General features: G+C 48.1%; 1 protein-coding gene across 2 annotated transcripts in view; it reads right to left on the bottom strand.

Moving 5' to 3' along the window:
• Positions 1–6363: 6363 nt before the first annotated feature.
• Positions 6364–10137, bottom strand: part of lrrc32 (leucine rich repeat containing 32) — a 10175-nt gene continuing 6401 nt past the window's right edge. For both annotated transcript variants that reach the window (XM_080482989.1, XM_080482990.1), the window contains exon 3: positions 6364–10137. This exon is cut by the window's right edge and continues 332 nt beyond it. In XM_080482989.1, coding sequence (XP_080339115.1) covers positions 8601–10137 — 1537 coding nt within the window. In that variant the 3' untranslated portion in view covers positions 6364–8600.

The following is a 10137-nucleotide window of genomic DNA, read 5'->3' as shown; positions in this document are numbered from 1 at the left end:
AATGAAAGCATCACTGTTCCATTGTTTACAGACTTTTCCAAAGGTATCGAACAAAGACACTCACCTATTGCAGGAGCTCGCAGATCTTTTGCTCGAGTTAGAGTATGCGCAAAAGTAAAGTTATGTGCCAGACCTTAGCTTTCTTGACACTCCAAGAGGGATAAGCCCAGTTGTTGAGAAGCTCCCATACAGTGTACAAGAGTCATGGGTAAAACAAGGGACACAATACAAAAGAGACAATGGTGCAGTCTATCCTCCATTCTCACACTTTGTACAGTTTGTGAATGACCATGTTGAAATGAAAACAGCTCCCAGTTTTATGTTACACAGTTCTAACATAGTAGCTCCCAAGGTTGACAAAACTCAGTTTAAACAAATGAGACAAACAAACAGATTTCCTGTGGCAGTGAATTAAACTGACGTAGGTCAAGCTAACAGCAACGATAAAGCAATCACTCTCAACCCAGACAAGCAATGTCCGATTCACCATGAGCCACATGCCCTTGTTCCATGCAGAGGGTTTAGAATGAAAACACTGGATGGAAGAAGAACTTTGCTTAAAGAACACTCCATATGTTCTAAGTGTTGTTCATCCACAAGTCACAGAGCTAAAGACTGTAAAGGCGTCATACATTGCCCAGAGTGCAATAGTGATGCACACGTGTCCGCAGTGCATGCGGGTCTACATCCGTAGACCTTTAAAGACTCTGACTCTCCACCACAGAGCCACGGCGGGGAGTCTGATGCTCAAACCCTGTTGCTACAGCAAGCTGCACAGAAATATGTGGTCCAGGTCTACAGGGTAAATCATGCTCTAAGATATGCCTTGTCGACGTGTACCCTCACACCTCACCTGAGAAGAAACGGAGAATGTTCGCCATGTTGGAAGATCAAAGCAATTCATCCCCAGCTAGATCAGCCTTCTTTGACATGTTTAATGTACAAGGTGACATTCTTCCATACACCATGAGAACATGTGCTGGCATATCAGACACAGGGGGCGCTGGACCCACTGGACCCAAAAGCAGACATACTTCTCCTCCTGGTGAGAGACATCATTCAAGCCCCTCAAGGACCGTAGTCAGGTAAACGGCCCCCAATAATGCACCTTATGCCCAACACCTTGACCTAGGGTGGGTAGTCGTAGGAGATGTCTGCTTATCAGGTTCTCATAGACCCACTGTGAACTCTTTCAAGACCAATATTCTAAGCAATGGTCATCCCAGCTTCCTCACTTTCTGTATGAGCCCAATCCACATCAAAGAGAAACACACAGAAACGCGTCCCACTTTACTCACACCCCAAAAGGCAACCAGATTTTCCAACAAACGATGATAAAGTGGCACTTTCTGAGGAAGATGCTTTGTTCTTGGACATAATGCAAAAAGAACTAACCAAAGACGAGGCAACTAACTGGGTAGCTCCACTTCCATTTCGCTCTCCAAGATGGCGTCTGCCCAAAAATAGGGAACAAGCCTTCACTCGTTGAATGTCACTCCGCAAAACACTGACTAAGAAACCTGACATGAGAGAGCATTATGTTGACTTTATGGAGAAAATCTTTAGCAGAGGCCATGCTGGGCCAGCCCCTCCTCTCTCGCCTGACCAAGAATGCTGGTACCTCCCAGGTTTTGGTGTTTACCACCCTCAAAAGCCAGGCAAGATTAGGGTGGTCTTTGATTCAAGCACGCAATGTGACGCAATCTCGCTAAATGATGAGTTGCTAAAAGAGCCAGATCTCAACAACAGTCTTGTGGGCGTTCTGCTCCGCTTCAGGTCTGATCCATATGCAGTCATGGCAGATGTAGGGCAATTGTTTTACAACTTCTTGGTCAGAAAGGACCATCGCAACTATCTGCGCTTTCTATGGTTCAAACACCATGACCTGGATGGAGAAGTAGTGGAGTGCAGAATGCGAGTCCACGTTTTTGGAAACTGCCCATCCCCATCAGTCGCTATCTATGGTCTTAAGAGAACAGCCGTGGAATGGGAAGTGGAATTTGACAGTGAAGCAAGGGAGTTCATTGACGGTCACTTTTATGTTGATGATGGACTTAAATCTTTCTCTTCAGCAGGTGAGGCGGTGGATTCACTCTGGAGAGCTCAGAAAATGCTTGCACAGTGTAACGTACGTCTGCGCAAAATCTCGTCTAACTGTCCTGCTATCACCAGTGCCTTCCCAGCTGAGGACCTCGCAACAGACACACAGGACCTTGAGCTTGGTCAGACATCCCCCCCCCCCCCCCCCCCCCCCCCCATGCGGCGCAGCCTAGGCTTAGGTTGGGACCTCGCTACAGACCTGTTCAAGTTTCAGGTAACAGTAAATGAGAAACCATTCACCGAACGAGGAGTACTTTCAGTCATTAATAGTGTGTACGACCCCCTCGGTTCTGCTGTCCCAGTCAATGTAGAAGGCCGAACCATACTAAGAGACATTTCCGCTAACATTAGCGAATGGGACATTGAACTGCCTGAAGACAAGTTAGAGCAGTGGCAGCAGAGGAAGAACTCCCTCAAACACATGCAACAACTTGAAATCCCCGGAATGTACTCACGACCTCTCACAGCATTCCCACAGATCCTGAAAACCCAGCCATTCTCACCCCTGCAATGTTACTCATGCAAAAAGTTGGCAGTCCACCACTTCCACCAGATCAGTTTGACGACCCTGACTTGTTTAGGACAGAGTGGAGACGAGTACAGCACCTGGCTAACGTCTTTTGGAGCCGATGGCAAAAGGAATCTGTCACAGGACTTCAACACCGCCTCAAGTGGAAAGCAGTTAAACCCAGCTTGCAAACAGGGGATGTAGTTCTGTTGAAAGAATCCTTGGAACACAGGAATAACTGGCCACTTGGACGGATATCCCAAATATTGTCCTTCCAAGTGGAAGTTAAGATTTTCCGTAAGGGCGAACACAGATGTTATCTCCGTCCCATAAGTGAGGTTGTTTTGTTGGTGCCTCATGAAAATTCTTAGACAAAACAAATATTTCATTATAGATGTCAGGCGGGAGTATCAGTGTCAGAAAACCGTCCAGACAGCAGATCAAACAGATGAAGGTGAGATTCCCTCCGAGGCTTCCTGCTTCACCAAACAGCAGCGCATAACGCAAATAAGTAAACTCTCTGCCATGAATCCACACGAAAGGCCTGCAGCACATTTAATCAGGGGACAAAAACATCATGTTTCTGAATTGACTCCAGACAAAACACAGCAGCTTGTATTTATGGAGCTCCCAGCCTAAACTGTGACTCAGTGAGAAAATATGTAGACGAGCTGCATTTGTTGGGCAAATAAATGCCTGAAAATCTTCTTCAAACACTTGAAACAACTTCAGAGAGGCTTTGAATCCGAGCTTCAGGGGGCAGAATGGAACTCTGGGGTTGAGAAATCATGATTAACAAGAAATAAGGAAAAAGCTCTAGATTGTTTTATTAAGATTCTCAGTTCTCTGACTGAAGTTATCGCCTGTGTCCTTACTACAGTTCAAGTTCAACTTGAATAAGAGGAGCAGGAAGAAGAGAGGAGGAGAAGGAGGAGGAAGAAGAGAGGAGGAGAAGGAGGAGGAAGAAGAGAGGTCGAGAAGGAGGAGGAAGAAGAGAGGGGGGAAGGAGGAGGAAGAAGAGAGGTCGAGAAGGAGGAGGAAGAAGAGAGGAGGAGAAGGAGGAGGAAGAAGAGAGGAGGAGAAGGAGGAGAAAGAAGAGAGGAGGAGAAGGAGGAGGAAGAAGAGAGGAGGAGAAGGAGGAGGAAGAAGAGAGGGGGAGAAGGAGGAGGAAGAAGAGAGGAGGAGAAGGAGGAGGAAGAAGAGAGGAGGAGAAGGAGGAGGAAGAAGAGAGGGGGAGAAGGAGGAGGAAGAAGAGAGGAGGAGAAGGAGGAGAAAGAAGAGAGGAGGAGAAGGAGGAGGAAGAAGAGAGGAGGAGAAGGAGGAGGAAGAAGAGAGGGGGAGAAGGAGGAGGAAGAAGAGAGGGGGAGAAGGAGGAGGAAGAAGAGAGGGGGAGGAAGAAGAGAGGAGGAGAAGGTGGAGGAAGAAGAGAGGGGGAGAAGGAGGAGGAAGAAGAGAGGGGGAGAAGGAGGAGGATGAAGAGAGGGGCAGAAGGATGAGGAAGAAGAGAGGGGGAGAAGGATGAGGAAGAAGAGAGGAGGAGAAGGAGGAGGAAGAAGAGAGGGGGAAAAGGATGAGGAAGAAGAGAGGAGGAGAAGGAGGAGGAAGAAGAGAGGAGGAGAAGGAGGAGGAAGAAGAGAGGGGGAGAAGGAGGAGGAAGAAGAGAGGAGGAGAAGGAGGAGGAAGAAGAGAGGAGGAGAAGGATGAGGAAGAAGGTACAGAAATCTGTCCTCACATGGTAAATATGCACGTTTCTTAATTAAAGTACTAAACTTTAGCAACTTGCTGATCCTGAAGGTGCTCAGTCCATCAACTGAGAGTAGTTTGAGGTTCAGTGCCTTGCTCAAGGACACTTCCACATGTGGACAGGGAGAGATGGAGAATCACACCTGCAATCTTACGATTGGCAGACAATCCGCTCTACCAACTGAACCACAGACACATCTGAAGCGTCACTTTTCACCTGACGGTGCACGGCGTGTCCATCCTGCAAAGACAACCTGCTCAGACCGTCGGCCCCAGAACCTGCTCAGACCGTCGGCCCCGGAACCTGCTCAGACCGTCGGCCCCGGAACCTGCTCAGACCGTCGGCCCCGGAACCTGCTCAGACCGTCGGCCCCGGAACCTGCTCAGACCGCCGGCCCCGGAACCTGCTCAGACCGTCGGCCCCGGAACCTGCTCAGACCGTCGGCCCCGGAACCTGCTCAGACCGCCGGCCCCGGAACCTGCTCAGACCGTCGGCCCCGGAACCTGCTCAGACCGCCGGCCCCGGAACCTGCTCAGACCGTCGGCCCCGGAACCTGCTCAGACCGTCGGCCCCGGAACCTGCTCAGACCGCCGGCCCCGGAACCTGCTCAGACCGTCGGCCCCGGAACCTGCTCAGACCGCCGGCCCCGGAACCTGCTCAGACCGCCGGCCCCGGAACCTGCTCAGATTGTTGAAGATCTCACCTGCAGTTTGCATGTTTTTCGCTCTATTAGTAGATGAACAGAAGACATAGCTCTACTGCCCCCTTAGGTGATGTAGAGGAACTGATGCCTGAATCAAAAGGACTCAATAATATGAACGCGTCACATACTTTGTAAAGTGAGGACATTTATTTGTTGTAGAGAAAGGTGAAGGTGTTCGAAGCAGCGTCACTCTTTCTTCTGTAAATGATCAGCACGTATTTCACTTTTCAGGAGAAAGGGCTCCACTGACCGCACATCCCTTTATTACTTCAGCTGTAAACCATCTGACATATACTGTGACTGGAGGAGGAAGTTTATTTACTCTGAATGTCACTCTGTTCCTCTTGAGCTGCAGTGAAACATCACAGCAGAACAGAGGCTGAGGCTTTTCACTGGAATCCCCCTCCTTTGCTTTCTGACGGTGAATTCATGGAGGTGAGCGCAGAACTTTCCCACGGCTGACTGGGCCGTGAACGCACCATGATGAAGTGAAAGCTGCATCCTCCTCAGTGTGTTGCTAGCAGGAGCATGAGTGTGTGTTTATGGGTGTGTCACTACTTCTGGAAAACTAATTATTACTCATTTAAACAAAGTCCCAGTCATCTGAATACGTCAATATTAATTCACTGGTGAATCAGCTTTGAGTGGAGCGTTCACCACAAAATACTCTCAGTTAAAAGTACACTGACCAGGAGTGTCCAACATGAGGCCCGTGGGCCAAAACCGGTCCGCAAGAGGCTCCAATCTGACCAAGCAACCTAGAAAATGGTGAACATTAGAGGAAAACACTGGTTTTTAAACTAATTCTTAAGAGTAGCGACAAAACACAAGATTGAGACCCGAGCTGAGATCTCGTGATGCTGCCATGAAAACGAGACGCCAGGTTGATATCAAACCAGCCTGGAAGCTGTCAGGAGGAGTTACAGACGTTTTCTGGACATCTCACTGGATTTTGCTTCTTTCAAATCGGCTTCATGTTGAGATTGGAGTAAAATTTCATAGTAAGTGTTTGGTTTTGGGGCAAATATCATCATTTCCACTATACTCTGCAGCACAATGTGAAAAACCCTAAAGTTTGAATTGTGAGGTTATTCTAGCTCTATTTCTCCAGTCCAACCTGCTCCGGATGGGACTGGGCTCAATGTGGAACCTGAACTTTGCTGTAACTACAAACTATTTCACTCCAATATATTTAAAATATCTTTGAATGTTTTTAATTTCGGCCACCGTGAAAAAGAAATAAAGCTTCAAATATTATAAATATGAAGAGTAAAAATCCACAGATCAGCTTGTGTGAATCTTCAGTGTTTAATACAAAACAAACAAACAGGAAGTAGAAAATCTCCTTCATTTTGGATAAAACAGTACATGACTGGAAGACAACATTCACAGGAAACATTTGAGACTTTCAGAATAATCTCCACAGTTTCAGGTTTGAACAGTAGCATCTGGTTCATCTGCAGCTCACAGGGAGGAACACGACGATGCAGCGCTGGATTTACTTTTTAGGATGCTTTAAAGGTACCGGAGGTAGAATTCATGTAAGTCCACATGTGCACACCAGGTGGCGGTAGTGAGGCACTCCACTAATTTCCTGTTCAGCTAGAGAATGACTGCGGTGGAACGACTGACTGCGCCACCATGTGGTCAAGGACGAGGCTGATCAGGCGAGCTGGTTAACGACTCATTATTCGTATGTTGATCACGACTCTGACAACCGGAACCTTTAAAGGGACACATACATCATCACACAAGCCTGCAGTCAAACATCCAGATCTGTTTTTATCATTAAAAAATAAATTATATTGACATTTATTTGTGGATTTCTAACATCGTTATTCTATTTGTAGTGTTAACAGGCACAAATAAAGATACAATCAATGACATTTAAAGTGCAAACTACGTAAAGGTTAAAGAGATTATTGAAGGAAAAACATGTGACTTTATGAACAAAGAGTGCAGCGTTCCTGTTGTAGTGTTTTCTCCTCTGTATTTTTAGCTTAAAGGAAGTGAGTGTAGTTTCCATTTAACCCTTCAAAGGAAACTCACTCACTACTTGCAAACCTCGGTTTTTTTTCTTACTCAATCTTACAATACAACGTGTTATTTGTGTAAAAGTACTTTACGTCTGACTCACATTTTAATGTGGGTGAGTCAGAAAAGTGGAAGATAGAACTAGAGATTAGAGAGCCGTCAGTCCTTCAGTCTGACGGCTCAGATTTACTTCCTGTCTCAGAAACCCCCTCGTTCTGCCTCCTGAAGCTGATTTCTCAGGAAACTTTGAGGTAAAACGCCTCTTTGACTGAGAAACTGGTTTAATTTAGCATTAAAAACAGCTGGTGTTGTTCAGACAGAGATCATGTGCCCTTAACAGGAACTTATTTATTCACTCAGGTTCATGCCGCCGTTCTGGTTCTGTTTTAGTGTTTCAGAGAGGATTCTTCATCTGACATTCAAGAACCTCAAACCCGACACATCAAGGTCGTCACAGTGAAGCAGAAGACCACCTTCTAACAACCACATCGTCCTCATCATTCACTGAATTGTTTTGGTTCCATGAATTCACAAAGAACTGAGAAGTGGGAAAAATGCCACTGATCCCTGCCAAACTGGGAATTTTCCACTGGGGAAGTGGGATGATTCCTAGATGCCGAGGCGTTTGTCATCTTGAAAGTATCTATATGAGAAAAAGCATTTTTAAGTTACGTATTGTGAAATAAACAAACTGCAGATGAAGAGATTAGCCTCGTCTTCATTTCATCAGTTGCTTGTATACGTGGGAACAACGTTTATTAATAGCCTGAAGACTTTGGCTCATAAGTTGTTTGTGGTTATCATGCGAATGCTCCGAACTGGGAAATGGGAATGTCCTAACTGGAAACAGTCGTAGCTCCCACTTCAATGAAGGCACTATTCGTAATTTGCTTTGAATCGTAAAAACTAAAGTGTTTCATTCCGTTGGTGATCAAAACATCAGTTTGTATCTCGGAGGTATAACGTACGAGTTTCAGGTAATGACAGATTTGTGCACCGGGTGGCAGTAGTGAGTCGCTGATCTTCAGCAGTTACACTGAGTCCATGTTGGGTTGGTGCTGGAGTCTGGACCGCCGCCGGTCAGCTCGTTAACGTCCTCGCTGATAGGAAGTGTCAGTGGTACCACAGCAGCTACACTCACACTGTTGTGTTGTCTTTGGTTCCTTCAGTGGTCTCTGGTTCCTTCAGCGTTCTCTGGTTCCTTCAGCATTCTCTGGTTCCTTCAGCATTCTCTGGTTCCTTCAGCGTTCTCGGTTCCTTCAGTGGTCTCTGGTTCCTTCAGTGGTCTCTGGTTCCTTCAGCGGTCTCTGGTTCCTTCAGCGTTCTCGGTTCCTTCAGTGTTCTCTGGTTCCTTCAGTGTTCTCTGGTTCCTTCAGAAGCCTCTGCTTCTTTCAGAAGTCTCTGGTTCCTTCAGCGGTCTCTGGTTCCTTCAGCGGTCTTTGGTTCCATCAGCGGTCACTGGTTTGACACCAGAGTCATATAATCCTTCACGTGTGCAGCATTGGTTCACGTCATGCACTGAAGCTTCTGCTGCCTTTGTGCCTCCTGGCATGGCAGCATTTAACCAGCAGCCCAAACACCAGCATCACCACCAACAGTGTCACCAGAACCGTGACCACGTATTTGGGGACGTGTGTTGTGCGACACATCTCCTCGGTCACCTTCTTGAGGCTGACGGGTTCCGAGTATCCGTCGTGGACGCAGGTGACGGTCTCGATGTCGGGAACGACCACGGCCGAGTGCTGCACCATGCGGAGGAAGTCCAGGTTGCTGCAGCAGCTCAGCGGGTTGGAGCCCATGTAGAGCGTCTTCAGGGAGTGCTCCAGGGCCGTCATGGTGCTGGACTCCAGCGTCACCAGGTTGTTGTTCTGCAGGTTCAGGGACTCGATGGACGACTCGCGGTTCCAGGTGGGGAGAGTCGTCAGCTGATTGGTCGACAGGTCGACGTGCCGGAGGCTCCTGAGCGACGACAGGTCTGCATTCAGGCTGGAAATGTTGTTTTCCCTCAGGAGGAGGTGAACCAGAGAGTGCTCCAGACCAGAGAGGGAGTCCTGGTGCAGGTCCAGGCCCGGGTTCAGAGACAGGTCCAGTAACTTCAGCGGAGTGTCTGAGAACGCATTGGCAGGTAAAGTCCTCAGGTTATTTTCTGAAAGAAACAAAAACTGCAGGTTTCTGATGGAGGAGAAGGACACGCAGCTGGACGGGTCCGGCTGGCTTCGGTCTCCAGATGTTGGCTCGGCCCGGTTCTGCTCGGCGGTGCAGATCTCCAGGTTGTTCTGCTCCAGCTGCAGGTACTTTAAACTAGGAAGTCTTTGAAACAAGCCGTGGTCCAAAGTGGTGAGGTCGTTTCCTTGTATATAGAGCTTCTCCAGAGACCGCAGAGTGTTCTCACCGAACGTCAGACTCTGCAGAGCGTTGAAGCTCAGGTTGATGACCCGAACTCTTCGTAGAACTTCTTCGTTGGTGACGGAAAACGATCGGACACAGTTATTGCTGACGTTGAGCACTTGGAGTCGACCCATGCAGAAGAAGAAACACTGGGGGATGCTCTTCAGCTGGTTGTAGCTCATGTCCAGGTGCCGGAGGTGGTTGAAGATCAGGTTGGGGTCTTTGTCCGAGCTGCCGCTGGCGTTGACGCTCTGGAGCCGATTGTGGGAAACGTCGAGATACTCCAACATGTTGTTCTCGGGCAGAAGAGGAAAATACGGCATCTTGTTTTGGCTGAGGTCTAGAGAGAGGAGGTTATAGAAGCCGGACTGGGCGCTCTGGAAGAGCTCCACGCTGTTCTGGCTCAGATTGAGAATCTCTAGATTATACAGATTGAAGTCTGTGATGCAGGAGATCGAGTTCTTGGACAGGTCCAGCTCGGTCAGATGGTCCAAAGAGTCAAACGCTCCGTCTTCAATCTCCAGGATGACGTTGTTGTGGAGGCTGATCTTCCTCAGCATCAGCGACCCGCTGAAGGTGCTCTGCGAGATCTTGGTGATGCTGTTGCTCTCCATCGAGAGGTTCGCCAGCGACGGAGAGTCCGCCAGGAAGGAGTCCGAC

This window comes from Lipophrys pholis (assembly GCF_963383615.2).
Source record: "Lipophrys pholis genome assembly, chromosome: 16".
NCBI lineage: Eukaryota > Metazoa > Chordata > Actinopteri > Blenniiformes > Blenniidae > Lipophrys > Lipophrys pholis.
This window is presented reverse-complemented; position numbering and strand designations above follow the sequence as displayed.